The sequence below is a fragment of the Anabrus simplex genome, chromosome 8 (genome assembly GCF_040414725.1).
Source record: "Anabrus simplex isolate iqAnaSimp1 chromosome 8, ASM4041472v1, whole genome shotgun sequence".
NCBI classification, from domain to species: Eukaryota; Metazoa; Arthropoda; class Insecta; order Orthoptera; family Tettigoniidae; genus Anabrus; species Anabrus simplex.
This window is the reverse complement of record NC_090272.1, coordinates 124,821,608-124,849,030: the sequence shown is the minus strand read 5'-3', so window position 1 is coordinate 124,849,030 and position 27,423 is coordinate 124,821,608. Positions and strand designations below refer to the sequence as shown.

The 27,423-nt window shown below is 39.0% G+C and overlaps 1 protein-coding gene across 3 annotated transcripts in view; it reads right to left on the bottom strand.

Moving 5' to 3' along the window:
- Nucleotides 1-27,423, bottom strand: part of DppIII (dipeptidyl peptidase 3) — a 200,010-nt gene that overhangs the window by 52,841 nt on the left and 119,746 nt on the right. For all 3 annotated transcript variants that reach the window (XM_068228838.1, XM_067152443.2, XM_068228837.1), the window contains exons 10-12: nt 18,022-18,141; nt 17,817-17,941; nt 5,913-6,036 (exon numbers count right to left, since the gene is read on the bottom strand). In XM_068228838.1, coding sequence (XP_068084939.1) covers nt 5,913-6,036; nt 17,817-17,941; nt 18,022-18,141 — 369 coding nt within the window. The remainder of the gene's footprint in view (nt 1-5,912; nt 6,037-17,816; nt 17,942-18,021; nt 18,142-27,423) is intronic.

Here is a 27,423-nt window from a genome sequence, read left to right as displayed (position 1 = left end):
GAAGCCCCATCTAGCGGCGAGCATAGGAATTGTGCCGGCTGCCGAAGCCTGTCGCACTCCTCTGGGGCTATGATTAACGAATGACAGATAAAATTAAATGATATTGGAGAGTGTTGCTGGTATGAAATATGACAGAGAAAACCGGAGTACCCGGAGAAAAACCTGTCCCGTCTCCACTTTGTCCAGTACAAATCTCAGATAGTGAGACCAGGATTTGAACCACAGAACCCAGCAGTAAGAGGGCGGCGCACTGCCGCCTGAGCCACGGAGGCCCTTTCATACAGTAATATTTAATGTAAAATAGTGCACTAGAGTTGAGGGGATTTAAAAAGGCTGGGCTGGAGGTTTAAATCACCCACAGCGGAGCTGGTAATGAATGTGTTAATGTAATTGTTATTACGCCTCACTAACTACTTTTGACGGTTTTCGGAGACACCGAGGTGCCGAAATTTTGTCTAACAGGAGTTCTTTGACATGCCAGTAAATCTACCAACACAAGGATGGCGTATTTGAGCACCTTCAAATACTACTGGACTGAGTCAGGATCGATCCTGCAAAGTTGGGGTCTGAAGGCCAAATTTTCAAGACTTTAAACTGCTCTCCTCAACAATTTCCTTAATGCAGATATGATGTTCTTAGTTGGAAGGGTCGATTTGACTGGCCAGGGTCTCCTGCTGAACAAAATGGAATTTGATGGTGTGCTATCATTATTAATGGGACTTCTGGAAGGAATGAAATAAGAATTTTTTTTGCTAGGGGCTTTACGTCGCACCGACACAGATAGGTCTTATGGCGACGATGGGATAGGAAAGGCCTAGGAGTTGGAAGGAAGCGGCCGTGGCCTTAATTAAGGTACAGCCCCAGCATTTGCCTGGTGTGGAAATGGAAAACGACGGAAAACCATTTTCAGGGCTGCCGACAGTGGGATTCGAACCTACTATCTCCCGGATGTGAAATAAGAAAGAAATGGTGTTCAGGTATGGGGAGATAACGAGGAAGAGAAGGAAATTTTAAGGCATTCTAAACAGGTGTTAAAAGGGTAAGGGCAGAAAGTGGGGTTAGACTGTTCATTAGAAAAAACATAGCTTACAACATAATTACTCTAAATCATGGAAATGAACTAATGATGTGGATAGACTTTGTGGTTGCAGGAATTAGGATGAGAATTGTCTCAGTGTAATCGACAAGTGAGGAATCAGATGAGGATGAGGCAGTCAAGTTTTATGAAGCACTGAGTGTGATGTAGTCAGGATCATGGATTCACAGGCTGCCCACAATTCATTATACCTCAACGATGTTTGCCTTTTCGCATCTTTACACACAGTTGTTCCAAGGCAATCCCTTGACATTTATACTGCAACAACTCAGTATGTTACCAATCTCTTTCTAAATCTTGAACCAGCAGCTCATCTATTCCTATTCTTTGGAACTTGTCACTAATCATACCTATGCACGTCAATCTAATTTTCTCATCCTGAAGATATTGTACCCTTATTCATCTGCAGACAGACTTCACTTCATCTATCCTGAACCAAATGATACTTAGTTCACTGCAGATCAGATAATAGAAAAAAATATTAAAATATTAATTATATGGTTCATGGTGTGGGTTACTGTAGACATGTCCTAGTTTGTGAACCAAGGGCAACGGCTGAGTGGTCTAGTAAGTGGTCCTGAAAGTCGGGATACTAGTTGCTACGGAATGGGAGTGGGCATCTCAGGCATATTCGGAGCAATGGCCCTCCTTGTGCTCAGGCGGCTAGAACTATACAATCCATCGTGGTCCCTAACCAGTTAGAGGAGAGATCCTCGCTTGGACTATGTGTAAGTAGGGTAGCATCCTGCTTCAGGAATTTACCGAGATCGGAACATTTTAAGCAAGCCTCGGACATATGGGAGTAACGGAGTTCCACTTCCATTTGCCAGCCGATGGACTCCTTGGAAATAACTCGGCGAACAAAATGGAATTCAAAGGGGAGCTTTCAATAATAATGGAGCTTATGGAAGAAAGAAATCAGAACAGGCTGAGTCAGCAAAGGGGATGCATCTGGATGTGCTAGGAATAAGTGATATTCAGTTAAGGGTGATAATGACGAAGAGATAGAAGCATCAGCGCCCAGACCTGGGGGTACATAGTATTTTTAATATTTTGGAAGATAAATGGCTACTTATATTCTGTGATAGAATAACCCACGGTGTTCCCTACCTGTTGGTGGGGAACGGTACTACCGCTTCTACGTAATACTGGGCTTTTACATCATTTTCTTGAAAGAAAAACATCTGACTAGAATAGATTTTTGCCTTTCCCTGAGAGCTAGGGGGAGGAGGGGCACCTTGCCCCCAGGTATGGGCACCCTTGGATAGGAGAATATAAAGTGTACTTGATGGGTGTTAAAAACGGAAGGGATGAGTGTTGAGTAGGGCTTTTCATCAAGAATACTATTGCACACAACATAGTTTCTGTTAGGCACGTAAATGAGTGAATGATGTGGGGACATTTGCCAGTTGGAAGAATTAGAACGAAGAATTAGAACGAGAAGTCTCAGTATATTTGCCATGTGAGGGTATAGATGAAGATGAGGTTGACAAGTTTTACGAAGCACTGAGTGACATAGTAGTCAGGGTCAACAGCAAGGATAGGATAGTGCTAATGGGCGATTTCAATGCAAGAGTTGGAAATATAACTGAAGGATACGAAAGGGTGATAGTGAAATCTGTCTGCAAACGAAGAAGAGTAGAAAATCTCCAGGACAAGGAAGTTAGACAGAAGTACATGGATATGATTAGTGAGAAGTTCTGAACAGTGGACAGTAAGCAGGTTCAGGATATAGAAAGAAAACGGGTGACATACGGGGATGCTGTAGTAGAAACAGCAAGGGAATGCCTAGGAACAACTGTCCGTAAAGATGAGAAAAAGCAAACATCTTGGTGGAATGAAGAAGTGAGAACAGTTTGTAAACGTAAAAAGAAGGCTTATCAGAAATGGCTCCAAACAAGGGATGATGCAAACAGGGAGTGGTACGTAGATAAAAGAAACAGATCGAAACAAATAGTTGTTGAATCCAAAAAGAAGTCATGGGATGATTTAGGTAATAACCTGGAAAGGCTAGGTCTAGCAGCAGGGAAACCTTTCTGGACAGTAATAAAGAATCTTAGGAAGGGAGGGAAAAAGGAAATCAACAGTGTTTTGGGTAATTCAATTGAACTCATAATAGATCCCAGGGAATCACTGGGCAGGTGGAGGGAATATTTTGAAAATCTTCTCAACGTAAAAGAAAATCTTCCTGGTGGTGTCGCGAGCAACTAAGCTCATGGGGAGGAGGAAAATTATGTTGGTGAAATTACGCTTGAGGAAGTGGAAAACGTGGTAAATAAACTCCATTCTCATAAACCAGCAGAAACAGACGAAATTAAACCTGAAATGGCGAAGTATAGTGGGAAGGCAGGGATGAAATGGCTTCACAGAGTAATAAGATTAGCATGGAGTATTGTAAGGTACCTTCAAATTAGACAAAAGCAGTAATTGCACCTATCTATAAGCAAGGGAACAGGAAGGATTGCAACAACTATCGAGGTATCTCATTGATTAGTGTACCAGGCAAAGTATTTACTGGCATCTTGGAAGGGAGGGTGCGATCAGTGGTTGAGAGGAAGTTGGATGAAAACCAGTGTGGTTTCAGACCACAGAGGGGCTGTCAGGATCAATTTACATTTTGCGCCAGGTAATTGAAAAATGCTACGAGAGGAATAGACAGTTATGTTTATGTTTTGTAGATCTAGAGAAAGCGTATGATAGGGTACCAAGGGAAAAGGTGTTTGCCATACTGAGGGACTATGGAATTATGGGTAGATTATTAAAATCAATCAAAGGCATTTATGTTGACAATTGGGCTGCAGTGAGAATTGATGGCAGAAAGAGTTCTTGGTTCAGGGTACTTACAGGGGTTAGACAAGGCTGTAATCTTTCACCTTTGCTGTTCGTAGTTCACATGGATCATCTGCTGAAAGGTATAAAGTGGCAGAGAGGGATTCAGTTAGGCGAAAATGAAGTAAGCAGTCTGGCCTATGCTGACGACTTGGTCTAGGCAGATTGTGCTGAAAGCCTGCAGTCTAATATCTTGGAATTTGAGAACAGGTGCAATGAGTACGGTATGAAAATTAGCCTTTCTAAGACTAAATTGATGTCAGTAGGTAAGAAATCCATGAGAACAATGTCAGATTGGTGATACAAAGCTGGAGCAGGTACATAATTTCAAGTATTTAGGATGTGTGTTCTCTCAGGATGGCAATATAGTAAGTGAGATTGAATCAAGGTGTAGTAAAGCTAATGCAGTAAGGTTGCAGTTGCGATAAACAGTGTTCTGTAAGAAGGAAGTCAGCTACAGGACGAGACTCTCTTTACATCAGTTGTTTTCAGACCAACTTTGCTTTATGGGATTGAGAGCTGGGTAGACTCAGGATATCTTATTCATACGTTAGAAGTAACAGACATGAAAGTAAAGAAGTAAGTATAAATAACCACCTAATCGATACTTTATTAATGCCTCAGGCAAAATTGAATAAAATTAAAACTTACAGGACATGTTTCGACCACTTAGTGGCCCTCTTCAGCTGTATAAATAAAGAACTGAAAAGAAAAACATTGACAATAAGCACATTATGTGCAGTTGCGATCAACAGTGTTCTGTAAGAAGGAAGTCAGCTCCAGGACGAGACTCTCTTTACATCAGTTGTTTTCAGACCAACTTTGCTTTATGTGCTTATTGTCAATGTTTTTCTTTTCAGTTCTTTATTTATACAGCTGAAGAGGACCACTAAGTGGTCGAAACATGTCCTGTAAGTTTTAATTTTATTCAATTTCGCCTGAGGCATTAATAAAGTATCGATTAGGTGGTTATTTATACTTACTTCTTGATTAAACATCGATACGGTCATGAAATGGACAACTTGTAATAAGACATGAAAGTAGCAAGAATAATTGCTGGTGCAAGCAGATGGGAACAATGGTGGTGGTGATGATGATGCTTGTTGTTTTAAGGGGCCTAACATCGAAGGTCAGCGGCCCCAGGGAACAATGGCAGGAGGGTACTCGGAATGAGGAGATAAAGGCTAAGTTAGGAATGAACTTGATGGATGAAACTGTACACATAAACCGGCTTCGGTGGTGGGGTCATATGAGGCGAATGGAAGAGGATAGGTTACCTAGGAGAATAATGGACTCTGTTATGGAGGGTAAGAGAAGTTTCTTTTTTCTTACAAGTTGCTTTATGTTGCACTGACACAGATAGGTCTTATGGCAACGATGCGACAGGAAAGGGCTAGGAGTAGGAAGGAAGCAGCCGTGGCCTTAATTGAGGTACAGTCCCTGGTGTGAAAATGGGAAACCACGGAAAACCATCTTCAGGGCTGCCGACAGTGGGGTTCGAACCCACTATCTCCTGAATACTGGCCGCACTTAAGCGACTGCAGCTATCGAGCTCGGTGGTAAGAGAAGTAGAGGGAGACCAAGATGACAATGGTTGGACTCAGTTTCTAACGATTTAAAGATAAGAGGTATAGAACTAAGTGAAGCCACAGCACTAGCTGTAAACAGAGGATTGTGGCAACGTTTAGTAAATTCACAGAAGCTTGCAGACAAATGCTGAAAGGCATAACGGTCTCTAATGATAATGTACGTACGTACGTATGTACTTAATTATATTACTTCATAATTCGAAGATGCAAAGGGTTCAAACATATAAAACATTTCTATCCAAGGAAATAAATGCAAGAGAGTCACGAACATCTGTAAATTGTCAAGTTTGCTTTCAAATTTAGCCTAGATCTTCAGTCAAATCCAATCTAGTTATTATTTAAATAGAGGACTAAATACAGAGAATATGGGATCAACATAATCTTTGGGAAGTGAATACCTGTAGCCATTGTTTAGTGTTAGGATTATACATCTCCAATGCTTTGCCTACTCCAGCATACAGTAGACTGAGCCAATTCACATAGATGATATCATCAGCTTCAGAACCAGTATAACCAAAAACCCTGCAACAGATACACACAAAGATTGCAAATAACTATCTAAAAACTTCTCAAACAGATTTATAATCAATTATCTTAAAATGAAGTGGGCTCTATGATTGCAAGATTTACAATTCTATTTTTTAAATTGTATTTTATTTATTCCAGGCATTGTCCCAATGAGCTATCAGCTCGAAGGTGGGACTGTCCTTTACAGTGACGGCTTTACATAAACTGCATATAAATTTGGTGTTAAGTGCGCGAGTCCTCTGTTGCATCATAAGCACTTGTTTTATTACTTATCACAAAGGGAGGTGTGCATTTTCATGCGGTACCATGTTAAAGAATGTGTGCTGTTCAATGGAATGGGGCTAATACATATTAAAACCACTGCACATCTTAGGAAGTCCTTGAAAATTAGTGCCTCTTGATGAAGAGAATGTCCTGTTTGAAAACACTGTGCTTCGTTGAATGTCCTTATTCAAGGGACCCAAAGAATACTGGTGTGAAAGGGAGGAAAGTGTAAATCATGGGAAGCAACTTGAATATGTAAAATTGCCCAGGAAAAGAGGGGAAATGTTACACAAATGCATATTATTATTTACAGAGTACTTCAATATTAATGCTATTATTTACCCCAAAAAAGTCCAATGTAAATTAACTGTTGATACTAAACTGCCTTTGTAATTTTGCTCATCCACTGACCAGGAGAAGGGTACTGGTAGATAGTTAAAATATTGTGTAATATAGTTTGTTTAATCTAGTTATCTTTATTAAAATAGTTATAGAATTATTTAAAATGCAATATTTTCTTTTCTCTGGATGGAACATTTTAATTACTGCTATTGTGCCTATTTGCAACATTAACACACATGTATGCCAGATAGAAAATTAAACAATCACTGCTTCCTACCAAAATAGTCCAGAATTAATCTTTTTTTTAAGTTCATGAAGGTTTTGAAAATAATTTTCACCCCCTTTACAAATGACAGATATCTACATAAAATGTCCCCTGCTGCACTTGCCTCAGCACCGGTAGGCAACACTTCCCTAAGCTCATATTCTTCATTGTCACTGGTGGGAGACTCAGCTGAAGTTTGTTCCGCAACCAAGTCCTAAACACACTTCTTTCCTTTGCAGTCATCATAGCATCATCCACCCAAAGAAAGAGTTTAGTAGTACAGTTTGACTGCAACATTCTCTATACATCAGGAAGCAAGTCGTCGTCTTCTCCTCCTCCTCCACTAGCGGCCTAGAGTCAGGATGACTCTTGAAGAATCCGACTTTCAAGAAACAATTTGTGATAGTAATCTGCCTCAAAACCTTCCAAGACTTTGCAATGAAGTAAAGCCCATCCAGGATTGAAACTTTAAATGATGATGGATCCTTTACAGCATCCATAATGAATAAAATTCTCTGCACAAAGCTCTACCTATAAAGTGACTTAACGAAGTGTATAACTCCTAAATCAGTACTCTGCAGCTTGCCTGTGCAGTTACCAGGCAGAAATTCTGTCTGCACATTCCTCAAATAAACATCCATGGGATGTGCAGGACAATTATTGATGATGATCTTTCTATTTTGTGCACCCATTTTTGGATCCAGAGCAGCCAGCTGCTCTAAAAAAAAATCTGAGGTCATCCAAGTTTTACAGCTAGCACCATACGAAGTTGGTAATGATCACACATGGTTGAAGCTAAGAGGCTTTTTAGATTTTCCTATCACAAAGGGTAGAGCTTCTCAGAGCCATCAGCACTGGCTCCCAACATCATTGTGAGCCCAATTTTGCTGTGTTTCCCACCATGGCGTTTATCCCCTTTGAATGCCTTTGACTGAAAATCAGTCCAGTTTTGTCTAGGTTAAAAAGGTTCATGGATTTGTATTTGTTGGTCAGCTTCTGCAATCATCCATTGATCCACTCTTCCACAGTTTCGTCACAAACTGTATTAGATTCCCCCACAAACAATATTATAGGTAATGTTATGCCTTTCCCTAAATTGGTTGACTCAGCCATTGGATACGCTGAAATTTACAATACCAAGAATGTTTGTCACTTTGTGCATATTTTCCTTTAAGAGCACACCACCAATTGAAATGCCTGCAGCTCTTGAAGTTTCAAACCTACTTTTTTACTATATTTTCCAATTTCTGGTATTTGGAATATGACTCATATTTTTTGAGTTTGGTCTGCTTTCTGAAATACATGATGATATACTGTACTTCCTCTGCTTTTCACCATTGTATTCAGCGTGGATACAGAGAGCTGCAACTTGTGTGCCAGTGCAATCATGAATCAACTTTTTCCAAGATTTGAACCCTCTCTTCCATATTGGAAGTTTTCTTTTCCTCCCCCCCGCCCCTCATTTGTCAGAAAAACAAACACCAACAATAAAGCAATAACAAAGAAGGATAAAGAAACGACCTGGCAAGAAGATCATGGCAAATGACTTTAACCGCTTGACTCAGTTAAGAACAAAAACGTAACAGATAACAAAAAATATTGTATATATGTGAATAAACTGTGCACCCTAATTTTAGGAGAGAATTTAAAGGAAAGAAAATTGGCTTTACTTCATTCTTTTTGCAAGAAATGAATCCTACATTATGTAGGCCTACTCCAAAAAGTTACTATTTTCTCAGTTACACAGAGAAACCTCGAATTATGTACAATGTTTTTTAGGCTCAGAAGACGAAATAATTTTCTCTTCCTTTTGCAATGTTCAGAATTTGAATCAATGTTTTCCCGTTAAAAATTCGCCAATGCTCTGTTTACGGTCTAATATGTCCGACATCAACATCTTCCAAGAACATGCCTTCCTGTCCATCAAAATGGCGTCGTTCTTCCATCCATATGGTTGCTTGGGTATGGTGCCGGTTTTCTGTCCATGCAAAGTATCCACGCTAATTTCACATAGACCCTCCAGCCCAAAAACACATCCATGATATAAATTTGTTGGGTAGGTAACCTACACGTCAGAATTGTCATGCAGTTTGCATAGCTTCCCCTGATATTCGTAATCCGCTAGTTTCACCATGTGTTGTGAAGTGTGTGCTGTCATGCCGAGGTTACTTGAAGCATTATAGGTTAGTTGCAACACCGTTTTAATTCAATTTTTTCCCGTCTCAAGCAGCCTGATGTGGCATTATTGGTGGGAAGCATAAAATGTCATAAAAGTAAATTTGAGGATTTTAATACCTACATTGTGAGCATCGAAAATCTGAGGGGGCCAACAAAAAAGGTTGTAAACGATCGGAAAAAAATGAATACGAGAACATAAAAGCGAGGTAATACTGTACTAACTTTTAAAAGAGCATAGGCCTTATAAATGATTCAAATATAAGTGAAAATCTCAAAGCTGAGATGCTGAGAAATGTAGATTTTAACTATGATGTGGTCAACATGTTATTGACTAGACAAAATAATAATAATAATGTTATTTGTTTTACATCCCACTAACTACTCTTTTAAGGTTTTCGGAGACGCCGCTAGACAAAATAAATTGTTGACTTGAATGATACATGTTCTTGGAAATTGAACTGGCTATTTTCCTAGCGTCTGATGGTCTATCAATATGGTCTAAATTGTCCAAACCAATGAGTTTTGAAAGCAGATGATCATTCAGAACTGTGAATGTTGCCTACAACTGCCAAACTTACGACGACACAAAACCTGCCTAATGCAACAAACAATAATGCAAGGACACATATAGCTGCCTTAATGAGTAATAAACTGGAAAATGTTCACGGTACACCAGTAGAACACCCTCCTTACAACCCAGATATTTTTTTCTTTCTTTCTTTTTTTTTTTTTGCTAGTTGCTTTACATCACACCGACATAGATACGTCTTATGGCAACGATGGGACAGGAAAGGGCTAGGAGTCGGAAGGAAATGGCCGTGGCCTTAATTAAGGTACAGCCCCAGCATTTGCCTGGTGTGAAAATGGAAAACCACGGAAAACCATTTTCAGGGCTGCCGACAGTGGGGTTCGAACCTACTATCTCCCGAATATTGGATACTGGCCGCACTTAAGCAACTGCAGCTATCGAGCTCGGTCAACAACCCAGATTTATAATCCTGCAATTTATTATTTGTTTGGACCATTCAAAGAGGTATTGGAAGGGCAGCCATTCAATGATAATGTGGGAGTAGAGGAGTTTGTGCGCAACTAGCTGCATAGACGACCCTGTTCTTTCTTTGAGGATGAAATCAAAAGCTGCCAATTAGATGGAAAAAATGTTTTTATACTAGGAGATTATGTAGAAAAATAACATGTTGCTTTCATACCTCTTTGGTAAATTGCTAAAATGTTAAATTAAAAATTGAAGTTTATACTGGATCTGTGTAATGTCTCATTGCAACATCTTTCATAACAATCATCATCTTCCTTGCATTTTCCCACTTTTGTGGTATCTGCATTCTTGCATCATTTTCTCTGCTTTGGATGATCCATAACATCTCGAGAGTTGAGTTTTGAAGGTGCATGTCCTCTCTCACGCTGTCTAGCCAACAATTTTAGTGGTCATCCTCGAGGCTGGCAACCTCCCTGTTCAGCTGAAGGGCAGCCTTTGCAAATGGGGTATCTGTGCAGCGAAATACATGCCCATACCATCATAGGTCTGGCCAAGTTCATCCTGCTACTTACAGCCAGTGCCGAGTGTTGGGTGGCAGAAAATAGTCTAACTCCCTGAAGAAGCCAATAACATCAGGTTGAGGAGCTCCTTTGGGAGGGTAGTGGTCCCTCACTTGCAGAAATGCCAATTAAATCCTTCGAATAGCATGTGAACTCCATGCTAGGGGTGGCTGAAAAAGGCATCTGTTCCCATGTTAAGGATGGCATAAAGAAAATCTGGCAACAGAAATAAAACACCCTTAAGTCCAGATGGACCAACAGATCAGTTAAGGTATTTTACAGTCATATTAACACGTAGTTAACCTCTCTTAGTACTAATATAATGTAATACACACACTGTACTGCCAAGCAAAACATGTATGACATGTGATACTACTACTACTACTACTACAGTGAAACCTCGATTATCCGTTCCCCGAAACTACGTTTTCCCGTAATATTCGTTCAAATTATATGGTCCTGCGAGCATCCCATTTAAAACCTGTATTAAAAATCCCGGGTTATCCGTTCCTCGAAGAAACGATTTCCCGCATCAACCGTCCAGAAATTTCAGTCCCATCAACGCTAAATCCTCGATCAAGCGTTTTTCAAGATTTCGAGAATGGACGGCAGGAATCGAATTTGCGAGTCTAGCGTAATTTAATTTTGTCGGATATCTTGCGCGATCATACTTACGGAACATTCTGTACCAAGCTAACAATGAAGGCCTCCGCCAAGTTGCGCTTTGTTAAGAGCTTTCTGTTGAATGTTTCGTTCAGTTGGCTGTGTTACTAGCTGGTGAAAACCAACAATTTACGGAGTAGAGTTTTGGTTTGCTTACACAGTATAGTACTGAAATGGCGCGACCTGTAAAGCATGTGAAAACCCTGCAAGAAAAACTTCAGATTATAGAGGAAGTTGAAAGAAATCAAACAGGAAAAAAAAGTTGACATCGCGAAACGTTTTGGCTTGCCTGCTTCGACACTGAATACAATAATAGCTAAAAAAACAAGAGATACGTGAACAAGTAAAAAAATGTGGATCTTCCGCAAGGAATAGAAAAACGGGGAAGGAATCGAGATATCAGGGTTGCCAATCTGGTGATTTTGTCACCAGATCTGGTGTTTTCAGGAAGGCGTATGGTGACAAAATTTGAATTTTGCGACAAGTCGAAAATATGGTGTTTTTCTTTAAAATTTGGTGACATATTTGGTGATTTTATAATAAAATGTCAATTTAAAAAAGAACTACGGTCATGAGATGTATAACTTAGTAAAATATTATGACCTATCATATAAAATATGATCTTAACATGTTTACGTAAGCGACTCGCTTGACAATAAAACCAGCACCATTGTCGCGTGTGAGCAAGAGCGCTGGATTTTTAACAGCATCAATGTTGTATTTCCGTGCATTATTGATCTTATTATTTTTTTTTTTTGCTAGTTGCTTTACGTCGCACCGACACAGATAGGTCTTATGGCGACGATGGGACAGGGAAGGGCTAGGAGTGGGAAGGAAGTGGCCGTGGCCTTAATTAAGGTACAGCCCCAGCATTTGCCTGGTGTGAAAATGGGAAACCACGGAAAACCATTTTCAGGGCTGCCGACAGTGGGGTTCGAACCTACGATCTCCCGAATACTGAATACTGCCCGCACTTAAACGACTGCAGCTATTGAGCTCGGTGATCTTATTATTAAGGTGAATAATAGCGCGGTCGACATCATTCTTACTTGTAACAGTTGTAACTGGAAAAGTTAAAATGAATCATGTGAGGAGCCCAGCTCCAGTGCCAATGTCGCTGTGTGATTAAAGATAGTGCGCTGGGCTTTTGAGTTGTGATTGTGTGGTAGTGTCTACTTCTTAATTTATGTTAAATGTGTTAATTACAGAGTTAGTGTAGTTGGGAACCATGGGGAAGCCTCAGTATAAACAGCGATTTAGAGACGAATGGCTTAAGGATGATAGGTATAATAAGTGGTTACTAAAAGTAGAAGGAAATGCCACAAAAGGCTTTTGGAAATACTGTAAAACTCAACTAGCTGCTAAATTAGGAGATATTGAAAAACATAGGAACACTGCTAAACACCTCAAGGCAGCCGAACCCTTTAGTTCTAATAGGCAGAAAACTTTAAATTTTAAACCAGTTAATATTGAGACAAATTTAGTGGAAGGAAGAACGGCACTTTTCATAGCAGAACACTGCTCGGTTCACGTGGTTCACCATCTTAGCGAGTTGTGTAAAGTGAATTTTCCCGATAGCAAAGGGATTAATAATTTGAAGTTGCATCGTACAAAATGCACTGCTATAATACAAAACGTGTTAGCTCCTCATTTTGAAAAAGACTTGATAGATGATTTACGTGAAAGTGAAAACGGTTATAGTTTGTTGTTGGATGAAACGAATGATATTTCAGTTACCAAGTTACTAGGCATTGTTATAAGATACTATTCAAAAAGAAAAAGAGAGATTGTCGTGACATATCTACAGTTAGTAGAGTTGTCAGAATGTACAGCTGATGCTATAGTTGAGGCTTTGGAGAAATGTCTGTGTAATAAAGGTTTGGATTTGACTAAATTACAAGCAATAGGAACAGACAATGCGTCTGTTATGGTAGGCATAAATCATGGCGTGTATGTAAAGTTAAAGGCTAAAGTGCCAAATATACAATTAATCAGATGCGTTTGTCACTCTCTACAATTAGCAGTTTCACATGCATCAGGGTGTTTATCGAGGAACTTAGATTTCCTCATAAGGGAAAGTTACAATTGGTTTTCACAATCATCTCTACGGCAGGTTGTATACAAAGAACTATACGAGACAATAAATGAAGGCGACTCTCCCCTGAAATTAGTACAGTTAAGCCAAACTCGGTGGCTGTCCATCGAAAGTGCAGTGACAAGAATAATGCAACAGTGGACCGAGTTAAAAACACACTTTGAAATCGCTCGTCTTAAAGATCGCTGTTATACAGCCGATATTTTATATTCAATGTATAGCGACCCTCAGAATTACTTGTACTTGTCTTTTCTGAAGCCAATTTTGGTTGAAGTGCAGACCGTAAATAAGAAGTTCGAAAGTCGAAACCAAGATCCTACAAAATTATTAGGTGACCTAATCCTTCTCATTAAGTCATTATGCACCAAGGTTCTACTGCCCACTGTCAAAGTAGATGTCCTGAAAACAGAAATTAATAATCATCTGGACCCAAAGCCCTATCTAGGTTATGATTTCGAAACTAAAGTATCATCGTCCTCGCTTTCTGAAGACCAACAGAAACAACTACGTGATAGATGCATGCAATTCATTGTTGAACTTATCCAACAATTGAGGCAAAGATTACCTGAAAATATAGGGATCCTTGAAAAAATGTCTCTCTTTTCACCAAAAATTGTTTAAGGCCTTTTAAGTTGCAAATTATTGATATAGCACAACTCTTTTATGCTGACAATAATGTTATTGCGAAAGTAGAAAACCAGTGGAGAAATCTGCATCATATCCAGTGGACTGAAGTTAAGGACACTGTGAAATTTTGGGCAGAAGTTGATATGTATAGGGATTCAACTGGTGAAAACCCTTTCAGCGAACTTGCAAATTTAGTTATATCGACTCTCGTACTTTCTCATTTTAATGCGGATGTAGAACGGGTGTTCAGCCAAGTCAATATAACTAAAAATAAACTGAGAAATAGAATATCAATACAAACTCTCCATTCGGTCTTGTGTGTAAAATTTGGATTGAATAGGACAGGGAAATGCTGTTATACATACGATCTACCGAAAGAAGTACTGCAGAAAATAGGCACATTAGAGTCATACAACTATCCGGGTCAAGTACCCTCAACTTATACAGATCAGCCATAAATAAACAAATATAGTACAGTTTTTAATTTGTGTATGTAGTTTGCAATTAAATACACTTATGTTAGGATTACGACAATTGATAACACGCAGTGAACATTTTATTATTATAATAATGCTAGTGTTTGAGTGTGACTTGTATTGAATTGATCATATGGCTATAATATAGGCTGGACCTATCTTTAGAAGAGGACACCATTAGACTTACTAAACTTTAGAGGCAGAACAGCACAACTGAAAGGAGGTAAGTGTAAATTTAATGCATTATCTTACTACATTTGGAGAATTTATAGAGTTTTCAAATCCAGATCTGGAGATTTCTGGTGTTTTTCAAATCCATATCTGGTGATAATGAGTATCTAGGAGTTGGCAACCCTGCGAGATATTCCAAAATGGAAGCAGTTCTCCTTTCTTGGTATCAGCAAGCTCAGGTGTTGAGAATTCCTGTGGATGGTAACATTTTGCGCGTAAAAGCTCGAAGCATTGCTGCAAGAATGGGTGTCAAAAAAATTTCCGCTACGAATGGATGGATTTCCCGGTTTAAGGAGCGTCACGGGCTGGTGTATAAAAAGCTCGCCGGCGAGAGTGCTGCAGTTGACGGTTCGGCTGTGGAAGATTGGGTGAAAAATCTCCCAGAGCTGCTTGAAGGATACGAACCGAAGAACATATATAATGCGGATGAAACCGGTCTATTTTTCAACTGTTTAACGGATCGCACGCTGGCTTTTAAAGGAGAATCTTGTCATGGAGGCAAAAATGCGAAGGACCGCATAACTGTTTTGTTGTGCTGTAACAGTAACGGGTCAGACAAACGTATCCCTATCGTTATAGGCAAAGCAGCGAAACCGAGATGCTTTAAGAACGTGAAGAAGTTACCAGTGCGATACTACGCGAACGGTAAAGCTTGGATGACCACAGACATTTTTTTTTCTTCATGGACTGGATGCTTCTATGGGTGCTCAAGCGAGAAAAATAGTTTTGTTTGTAGATAACTGTGCCGCCCACCCGCAGGAACTTTCTTTCTTACGAAATGTGAAAGTTATTTTCTATCCCCCGAACTGTACCAGTGTCCTTCAGCCTCTGGATGCGGGAGTGATAAAGTGCTTTAAAGGGTACCATACTACCGCAAGCAGCTGGTGCCAAGGGCTGTGTGTATGTTGGACGCTGGGAAAGAAGTGAAGACGAAGTTCAGTATTCCACAGGCAATCCACTTTGTTGTGTCAGCATGGTTCCACGTTTCGCCCTCCACCATTCAAAATTGTTTTCATAAATGTGGCTTTGGCGAAAGCAGAGACACGAACGACACGAACACCGGCAGCGAAGAACAACTCATCAGTGAGGACTGGGAGAAGCTCGCGCCGAGAGATGTTAACTTCGAGACGTATGCTACAGTCGATAGTGAGCTCGCCACTTGTGGTGTAAAGAACATAGAACAGCTGTGTGATGATGCTACTGCCACGGCCAGTGCAAGCGCCGTGCATGAGATCGCGAGCGAGGGGGAAGACGTTGAAATTGAACCCCTGCCAACGTATGCAGAAGCATTAGCTGCCTTCGACAAAATTCGCGACTATATTACTGCGTATGACACAGACAGCAGCGAACTACAGAATGTTTTAAATATTGAGGGAGCACTGTACCGTGTTAAAGGCACGACAAAATAAAAAACAACTGACGATTAAAGACTTTTTCACTACAAAGTGACTACTGTATTCTGTGACTGAAGAAATGACAATTAAGTGTTTTGTGTGTGTGTGTGTTGTGTGCATAGTACGTAACCTATATGTGTGCGATGTGACAGTATTTTTGTGAGTGCGAGTTTGTTTCATTACATCTTCTGGGAATTAATGTATTTTGGTATCATTTTTGTATTTGTGCGTTGTGATTAACTTACTTGATTATGTGACTGGAGCTGTTACAACCTATGCTTATTTACGTGCTTTCAGCGATCTTTCCTAACTATAATACCACAGGTAGGTTCATGTGAACTGCACCAGTAATTATGCCTATCACGCAAGACACATTTCTCGCCTGTTTATCAGTCAAAAACATCATTAATGGAAAGTACCGAGGCCTAAAACATGGGCTAACTCGAAGTTAAATTTCGCGCCGTTCGTAGTACAGTACAGCACGAAAACATTTACTGATAAACAAGTTACAATGTTCTTTTTTTAGGTTATTAAAACAAAATCTAATTTACATGAGACTGTCGTCAGATAACGATTACTGTAAATAACTGTACCTGTTCCAGTTAGATTTATTCAAGGTAAAAAAACAGAGGTAGCTACCGTAGACGTTTATAAGTCGTCAATTAAGTGGCTGGATTATATGTTGTTTTCCCGATCGGCATAATTACTCCGATACACTCTCCTTAAAGCAATAGTGAAACTGGAGTCTCAGATGTGGTTTTAAATGTCTTAGATATCAATATAATTCTGATAACTTATTTAGTAGAATATTTTTCGATGAGCTTGGCTGATGAAAGTTGCTGGCCTGAAAGACGTTTTTACAGGAAAGTGACGAAGTTTCTCGGTAAAACTGAATTTAAAATATAAAGATTTTTTACTAATGTATTTAATGCAGGTGTTTTTGTACAAATAAAATGATATATATTTCATTACTGTGAAGTACAGTCAAACTGTTGACGGTTTTAATTCGTTCCCGGATTTTCCGTTTTCCCGTATCGTACGTATTTTTTTCGAGGTACTTCCAAAAACGGAGAATCGAGGTTTCACTGTACTACTTTTTTTTCTTTCAGAGAAGCCAAGGTGCTGTAAATTTTGTCACACAAGAGTACTTTTAAGCACCACAAATTCTACTGACATAAGGGTAGTGTATCTGAGCATCTTCAAATACAATACCACCGCATTGAGTCAGGATCAAACCCTACAACACATCTTATCCTTGTCTCTATTTTTCTTTTGTTACCTCTTTCAGCACTGACCTGCCACTGTGTTTATCCCATTAACAAATCATAATTATGTAGAAAGACAGGAACATAAAAAGAAACATAATAGGATAAACACAAACTTTAAGTTGTTTATTTTTCAGGTGTAATACGGTTACCATATGTTTTGTCTTTCAGGTAGTTTATACACTTTATTTACTCAAAGTTAGTTTCAGCAGACTGAAGAGCCTAACAGTTAATTTAAAAAAGTTAGAAGTATTAAATATGGTTCAAGTACTGTATTAGATTAAGACCTTTTAACATACACTGGTTGCCCCATTAATGATGATTAAAGCCATGATCATCAAAATGATAATGCTTGTTGTTTAAAGGGGCTTAACATCTAGGTTATCAGCCCTGATCATCAAAATGTGAGAGTAAACTTACTTTAGTACATCTTTGTTGAGGCTCAAATACAAGCCCACACATTCTGCTCTGCATTCTTCATATGTAGAACTCATTGTTGTGAACTTTGAGTCATACGTTTCACCAACTTCATACCAAGTTTTAATCTAAAACAAATGATGAGAGGAGATTAAACTTAAGTGTACATCACAGTGTTTCTTTCAGTTTGGTCACACAAAATACTTACTTCATCTCCGGTGACTGGATTTCTGACTGCTGCAGTATCGAAGTTGTATTTACCCTTATCATCTTTACGGAACAGTTTACCACTTCCATGGCCTAGTAATTCATGGAGGCCCACCTGAACCTAAGACAAAGAAACAACAATATAAACCTAATAATCAAGTTTCCTTTCATAGAAAATTTAGCAAGATACTTGGCAAAACATTCACTTCTGTGAAAGATGTCTTCAATTCCCCCATTCCTCTCTCTTTCTCCCTCTGTAATTAACTGTAATTAACAATTAACTGCAGACTTATCGAATTCCTTGGTTTTAAGTAGTTGCCCTTCAAGCCCGCATGGTGACCATGATCCTTAAGGCGTCAAGTGGTTAGCCAGTTCATCATCAGAATGTTGGCCCGCAAGGTACGGAGATGATTGTATACAATTTCCAATCATTAGATTGTGTGCCAAAAGCCTGGCTTAAATTCCAAACCTCTCTGCAGTACTCATATGGAGTGGGAGCACATGACGCTGTTGATAGCGATTCATTCGTCGGATGGAAACGTTAAGCCTTGAGCAGTTGGTGCTATTCGACAAGACTAGACTATGTGCCAGCACCACGTTTCACCCTCTCTCTTCCTATTATCATATACACTACAGTCCGTTAATCCGAACCCTGTTAATCCGAAAGTCTGGTTAATCCAAACTGAAATATTCAATTTAAAAAAATTCTCCTTATTGAAATGAACATATTATAGAATGAAGATTTACTTGCATTTTATTAGTCATATTTTACTAGAATAACTTAATGTAAACATAATTACACATCATTAGAGTCCGGATTTCCATGCATATGCATATTCCTACATAAGCTGGTTACAGAACTGAAACTTCACAAAAATTCGTTTTATGACTAATCAGTTCCAAAGAACCGTACTTTTTCCATGCATGTTTGCATGTTTTGGCCTTTTCATGAGAAAATTCATGCACAAGGCATATTTTGGATGTAATAGCGAACAATTGGACTTTTATATTGGATTATATGACTTTTCTTCTGACTTTGATGAATATATTATGTTAACTTGTATGATAGTGTCTTTTTTAACTATGGTTTGCAAAATTTGGGACCGTACATCCACGTTATTTGTCTATCATTGAGAGAGAAAGGAAATGTATTCCTGGTATACTACTTGACAACCAAAGTTAGATGTATAACGGTCCTATAATCCAGTTAGCCAAGCACTTTCTTATCTGTTGCTTGAGTAAATATTGACACAAGCGGGAAGACCCCGCGTCAACAAATCTAATCCCTAGAAACAAGGTGTCCCAGTAAAAACTGAACCCTAAGTTTTGGACTACTAACTGACGGCTATTTCTTTTTTTCATCTATGTTAGGCAAAGAAATCAAAACTTGAATCACACTTCTGTGATGCTATGTTATTGAGATAGCAGCTTACAAACCTTGGTTTTGCACTGAATCCTGTTTCGTTTTCCTGGAATTTTCTACCCCGAACTCCAAACTCTCACTGGTCACACTTCTGAGGCCAAAATAATTGAGAAAAGAAGAGAGTTGGAAAGCAACACACTTACACGCGTCAAATTGTAATGTAGAGTTGGACTGTGCAGTGAAGTGTTGGTGTCTACCACCTGTTAAAAGCCTACGAAGAGACCTCGTGTCTAAATGTACTGAGGGAAAGGAATTTCTAAGTTAATTTTTTAAAAGAGATAACTACAGATATACTTTGTCCTAAATGTCTTCTTTTAGTTTAGTTTAGTTTATTGCCTTTCTTATCTATCTATTAGACCGTAATACTAATAATAATTTGTCTAAGCATTTAGCTTCGTTGGTAATCTTTGAGTACAGTAGTTCTTGCAAATTTCATTTCTGTTGTGCTTAGATTAGTGACATACGGTACGGTTCCGTATTTAGGATACGTCTGAAAGTAGTTTAACATTACTGTAGTGTACTGTACAGTACTATACGAGTAATATCCTATTAGAATTTAGTGTGATTATTTTATTATTGTAAAATATTTGTGTAGTACTGGTGTAGTAGAGGTATCCATAGAAACTCTTACTAAAATACTGTTGTTGTAATTAGAATAGGCTTAATTGCAGTTTGGAATTGGATAGTTCTTGTGTAGGCTATTACTTTCGATACTCAGTAAGTAACAGCAGTTTTTATCCTGTCAGGGGTTGTAGGATAAAAAAGTAGAGCACGACTAAGTAGTATTGTAGTGTAGTCGTAAATTAATTACCTTATTGTTGTGTACTATCCCAGACAATATATCCCTCCGTTCATTTATTTTTTGCAAATAAGTTATTTTATTTTTAATTTCATTTTTCCCCCCCGTAAAGAATGGCTAAGGAGCGCGAGTGTAGTTTCTGTGGGTGTGGCGAGGCATTGAGGGGTATGAGGGAGGAGTTGGAAAGTTTGAGGGAGATAATTAGGATTCTCACAGAAGACAGGAAGGAAGATAGGACTCCCTCAAACAACGTACAGGTTACAGTAGGTGTACAAGAGGGAGGGGAAGGAAAGGGAGGAGTTGTAGAAGACAGGTGGTCTAATGTTCTAAGGGGAAGGAGTTTGCAGCCTAAGAGCTCTATTCAGGATCAGAATTCAGGACAGGTGTCTGTGCAAAATCGGTACGAGTCACTCCAGGTAGAACAACAGAGGGAAGATGAGGGACAGGGAACTGTTGCTGAGATGTGTGGAAGTAGGAGGAAGGGAAAAGGTAGGAAAGGAAAATGTAGAGTAGATGATAGGAAAAGACAGGTGGAACAGGGTCATGGGAAGGAGAAAAGGGAGGAGGAAGTAGCTTCTGCAGTTATCAGGAAAGATAGGGCTGACCAGGAGGGGAGGGGATCAAACGAGGTGGGTAGGGTTAATGCTCTGGTCATGGGAGATTCCATCATTAGACACGTGGGGAAAGTGTGTGGAGGAAAGGGTACCAGGGTAGAGTGTTATCCAGGAATTAGGTTGAGGCAGATGTTGAGGAAAGTAGAAGAGAGGGAGGAGGGGAAGGAGAAGGTGATAGTGTTTCAAGTTGGTACCAACAACGTAAGGCAAGCTGATATAAGTACCAACATAGTTGGAGATGTGTGGGATCTGGTAAATGCAGCAAGGGTGAAGTTTAAGAAAGCGGAGATTGTTATTAGTGGAATACTGTGTAGAAGGGATACTGACTGGAGGGTGATTGGGGATTTAAATGAGACTATGGAGTGGGTATGTGGGAAACTGGGAGTGAAATTTCTAGATCCTAATGGGTGGGTAGGAGATAGGGATCTGCGCTCAGATGGCCTTCATTTAAACCACAGTGGTACGTATAAGTTAGGAAATTTGTTTGGAAGGGTAAAAGGGAGGTACATTCAGGGAAACGGGATGGCCTAGGGAGCGGTGATAAGGGAACAGGGAACTGGAAATCAAGTAGGGATGACATAAAATTGTTAGTGTTGAACTGTAGAAGTATTGTAAGGAAAGGAATAGAATTAAGTAATTTAATAGATATATATTCACCAGATATTGTAATAGGAGTTGAATCATGGCTGAGAAATGATATAATGGATGCAGAAATTTTCTCACGGCACTGGAGTGTGTATCGTAGAGATAGGATAGGAAGGGTGGGAGGCGGAGTGTTCATTCTGGTGAAAGAAGAATTTGTAAGCTACGAAAAAGTTAAAGATGAGACACATGAAATTCTAGGTGTAAGGCGAATAACCCTGACAGAGTACTGACCCACGGGCAAATGTCTGCTTGCGGACTATCCAATCACGACTTAATTTATTTAGCTTATTCACTTAAATGCCCCAAGTACAGACCTAAATTAATTACATTCCGAGATCTAAAAAGTATAAATAACGAAGCCCTATTAGAAGATGCTGCAAACATACCTTGGCATAATGTCCATATTTTAGATAATATAGATGATAAAGTGGAGTTCTTAAACACACAACTGCTAGCTCTTCTTAATAAACACGCGCCAAAACGCACTGCTCGTGTAACACGCCCTGCGGCTCCATGGATGACGCAGGAAATACGAGACTTAATGACAGAGAGAGACAAAGCTTTCAGAAAATTTAAAACTAGCCAAATACCAAACGATTTTGACCTGTACAAGACCCTTCGTAACAGAACCACACAGGCCGTAAGGAATGCTAAAATAAGACACTCACAGAACATTTTGCTAACCCAAAACACGACAACAATCTGGAAAACCGTTAAAAAAATGGGCATAGGCGGAAATAAAATGCATACTGCTGACGTTAAAATATCACTGGATGATTTAAACCAATACTTTACTACAAGACCCGTTAACATTGACGAGACAACAAAAGAACAGACGATTAACAAAATTCTACACAATGGCAATACTAACAACGGAGGAGAACAGTTATATTTTTCCCTCGTAACTCCTACAGAAGTGAGACAAATTGCACGATCAATAAAGACAACTGCGACAGGATGTGACGAGATTGTTCCACAGTTACTGTTAAAAACTCTAGATGTAATCCTACCAACTCTAACCCACATCATAAATACCTCACTGATAACCGGCATATTCCCTTCCTTTTGGAAATACGCAATTGTTCGCCCACTCCCCAAGACCAACAATCCCGTGGAACCCAAAGACTTTCGATCCATTTGCATTTTACCATTTCTGTCCAAAATTTTGGAGAAAATAGTTCACAGACAAATAACCGCATATTTAAATAACAATATGCTTCTTGACAAATACCAGTCTGGTTTTAGAAGCAATCATAGCACAACTACTGCACTGCTTAAAGTTACAAACGACATAGGAGTAGCTATGGATAAGGGAGAAGTTACTGTTTTAACTCTTCTAGACCTTAGTAAGGCCTTCGACTGCGTTGACACGGACATACTAATAGCAAAATTACGTGCTCTTCATTTCTCACAAAGCACACTATCCTGGATGTATTCCTATCTCTCTGATCGCCGGCAGTGTGTATCTACAGGTGAAAATTTCTCTTCGTGGCAATCTGTAGAGACTGGAATACAACAGGGGTCAGTGCTAGCGCCACTCCTATTTTCGATCTTCATTTCAGGACTAACACAAGTAATTAAACATTGTCAATATCATGTGTACGCAGACGACATACAGATATATACACATGCACATCCTCGTGACTTACCGACTGCAATAAATAATATGAATGACGACCTAGGAAGAATATGTAGGTGGACCGATGACCATGCACTAAAAATCAATGCCCAAAAATCGCAGTGTATTCTTTTAGCTACCCAAAAAACCCACGCACGACTTACAGACATCCATACCCACTCAGTAACATTAAGAGGCACTCAGTTACAATTCAAAGACACAGTTAAAAACTTAGGGATGATAATGGATAAAAACCTTAGTTGGAACGATCATGTAACAGGTATATGTCAGCGAGTGTTTTATTCCTTACATTCCCTTAAAAAACTCAGAGATTTACTCCCCCAAAATGTAAGAAAACTGCTTATCCAAAGTATGGTAATGCCACTATTTGACTACTGTGACGTAGTATACAGTAACCTGAATGCCTCACTTTCCAACAAGCTCCAAAAGGCACATAACGCATGCGTTCGATTTATTTCAGATATACCAAGGTTTAGCCATATTTCTCCCGCATTTTCTAGGCTTTCATGGCTACGCTTAAGAGAGCGACGAAATTTACACACTCTTTCCCTGTTACATCGTATACTGAACCTTAACACACCTGAATACCTTGCCACACAATTCCATTACCTAGCATCACCTTCTAGTATTCCTACCAGATCATCATCCACCGCAGTACTAAGCATTCCCATTCACCGCTCAACTGGCTACAGTAGATCATTTATAGTCGCCGCCAGCCGAATTTGGAATTCCCTACCTGCTGAAATTAGGAGCGTGTCAAACCACCTCCGCTTTAAGAAACTCAAGTAATGATAGGCTAACGACTTTGCCTGGTTGGCTGCTTCATTTAAACCTAAGAATTTCATTTTTTGTCCGTATTGAACTGAGAAGGATGATAGGAAAAACTTAAAACGGTCCACCTTTTCAATACAAAAAGTTATATTTTTTTTTTATTTATTTGAAAAGGTGGACCGTTTTAAGTTTTTCCTATCATCCTTCTCAGTTCAATACGGACAAAAAATGAAATTCTTAGGTTTAAATGAAGCAGCCAACCAGGCAAAGTCGTTAGCCTATCATTACTTGGGCTTAAAAATCAAAATTGGGAAAATAGGCAAGGATATAGCATTTATCAAACAGTGCATTACACAGAATTTAACCCCTAATTTTTTAAAAAGCGTCACGAAACAACGTTTTGTTCCTCCCCATCAACAAGATGTTCAGGTTAGGACAAACAAACTTTGGTTAGAAAATGAACTAAAATTTCTCTATAAGAAAAAGTCGTTTTTAAATCATCGCTTATATGAAACTCACTTAGAGGCAGCCACCTTACTTTCAAATGCTCAGTGGAATCTTTTTCAAGATGAAGTCCAAATCAAGTTGTTCAATATTTTGTCCAAAAAACAGATAACACTAGAGAAAAAACTTGTAGCACTTAAAAATAAGGAAAAACACAGCAACTCCCCTCCAAAACCTAACAGCAAACCTAACCTCGTTAATGACAATCTACAACAATTCCACCCTCCAGTAATTAATCTCTCCACCACCAACTTAAATGAGGACGATATAAGAATTCTTTCGAAAGGTCCAAAGCACAACTGGCCTTGTTTCAACTCGGCCCTTACAGCCTCCAAACTCGTAGTTGAATCAGAAGTTGCTATCAGCAAAATGCCATATGAACTACAAGACGAACTCAGAATGGACGTAAAAAAACAATTAAACAAAAGTTTTTTCTCAAAAAACCGTACTGCGACCCCTATCACCAAAATCAACAAAGACTCCCTTACTGAAAGAAAACAAATTCTCAATCTTAAAAAGAAAGTCAAAGACAACCACCTCATCATTACCAAGGCCGACAAAGGCAACACAACAGTCATTATGGATAAAACAGATTACATTCAAAAAACCAAAACTTTCTTAGATAATGAATCCTTTTCAATAGTTAAGAAGGACCCAACACAATCAATTCAAAGGCAACTGAAACAAATTCTAAAGAGCACATCTTTTCTCCTCACTGAACAAGAAAAACAAAAGTTAATTACTATGAACCCAGGCCTACCAACAGCTAAAGCACTACCCAAAATCCACAAAACCGGTGTCCCTATTCGACCCATAATAAACTACAGACCAAGCCCCTTGTATAAATTATCTCAATTTATCCAACAATTTCTTAATAAACATTATAAATTCTCATCAAATAAATCCATCAGGAACACTGTAGAATTAGTGAACAAACTAAACAGTTTCAAGCTTCAACCATATCATTCAATGCACTCCTTTGATATAGTCAACATGTATCCCAGTATAAACACCAACTCACTATTCCCGATCATCGAAAAGAACTTACTTGCTAACAATCAACTAAGTAAACTAGAAGTTCAAGACTTTATGACCATATTAAGATTACTAATTAACAATAACTACTTCACATTCGATAAGATCATTTACAAACAAGATGGTTTGGCTATGGGTTCACCAGCCTCAGGAATTTTAGCAGAGATCTACCTTGATTTCCTAGAGCACACCGCCATCGACAATAACATCAAATTTGCTAATATCCAATTTTGGGCTAGGTACGTCGATGACACATTTATAATCCTAGATGAACGCTCCATAGACGCGCCTTCCACCCTCAAAAACCTTAATAATATTGATCATGACATTAAATTTACCTTAGAATCAGAGACAAACAACTCCATCAACTTCCTAGACCTAACAATCAACAGGCACCCCTCTTCGTTCACATATAGTATCTATAGAAAGCCCACTCAAACGGCCACTACTATAAGAAATGACTCACTACACCCCCAAACACACAAAGCGGCTACATATAATAGCTTAGTAGACCGAGCATTCAAAATTCCAATGTCAAGAAAAAACTTAAATAAAGAATTGAACACCATTCGCTCTATAGCAAAATTCAATGGATATAATGAATCCTTTATTGAAAGAATAATCAATAAATTCAGACACCGCCCAAAAACCACCCTAATAAAAGACAATACTAGCACTGCCACGCTTTCCACATTTACCTTCAATAAAGAAATTTACAACGTCACTAACGTTTTTAAAAAACACAACGTTAAAATAGCCTTTCGTACTAACAATAGAAGCACAGAGATCCTACACAACTCTTCATCAATAAATAAAAGTAGTCCTTTTTCTAAATCAGGTGTATATAGGTTTTCTTGCCAAGACTGCAAAAGTTCTTACCTAGGGCAAACAGGACGCAGCTTTAAAATCAGATATGCAGAACATGTCAATGCCATAAAACACAACCGTTTTTCCGCGGTCGGCCTACATATAAAAGAATTTAAGCACAACTTTACTGAAATAAATCAAGATCTTGAAGTATTAGATATTCTAAACAAAGGTTCTTTCCTAGACGTCACTGAAAACCTCTATATTCATTTAGACCAATATTTCAATCCCAACCTAAACTTAAATGATATCTCAGAGAAACCAAAGATCCTATTCGACTTTCTCATTGAATTTTTCAAAAACATGAATATTCCGAAAAACAGATCTGTCTTTCAAATCATGCATAATACTTTGTCACGCCACACACTTTCACCACATCACCCTCCATACTTCCCCCCCTTCCACCCCTCCTCCCCTACCGCTCCTCCCCTCTCCCCTCCTAATCCAACAACGGCCGCTGCCCAGACCTAAACTATCCAACACGCTCTGTTCCTCTTCATCTCGCGCCATAGCTTTACCGCCTTATGTCCCGCAATAAACATCATAGAAACCTGCCCCCACCCTACACATAACGCTGCAACAATACACCACCAATACTGGCACAGTCAACCTCCAAACTCTCAACAATGTATTCCTTAATACCTATTTTATATTCTTGTCAAGCTGAATACCGGACCTATGAAGATTACAAGATTAATTTGTGCATCTACAGAATGGTTGTTAATGAAGCTATGTAATATAGAGAGAAACTTTCAAAGGTGGTTAAATGAAGAAGTTATATCATGTTCAAGATCATGCTTCCACATCTCTGCACAGTATTTAAAATACAATTTACCGTTGCTCTTTTATAGCTATTGTTGAGAGTTAAAGAGAATTTCCTGTTGTGTATGTTTATCAGGAACTCAAAGGAGACTTCTTTAGTTAGTTGGAACATAGAAAGAATGATGAACTCTTCTCAGAAGAACTCTTAAGGTTTCATCTTACCTTTTCCTGCCTGCTGGCTCTTTAGAAAGTGTGTGCGTGCATCTTGTATTCAGGATTCATTCAAGGCAAATATTTTCGCACTGCAAGTTGTGTGGTTAAGCTTATTTTTAATATGTATAATT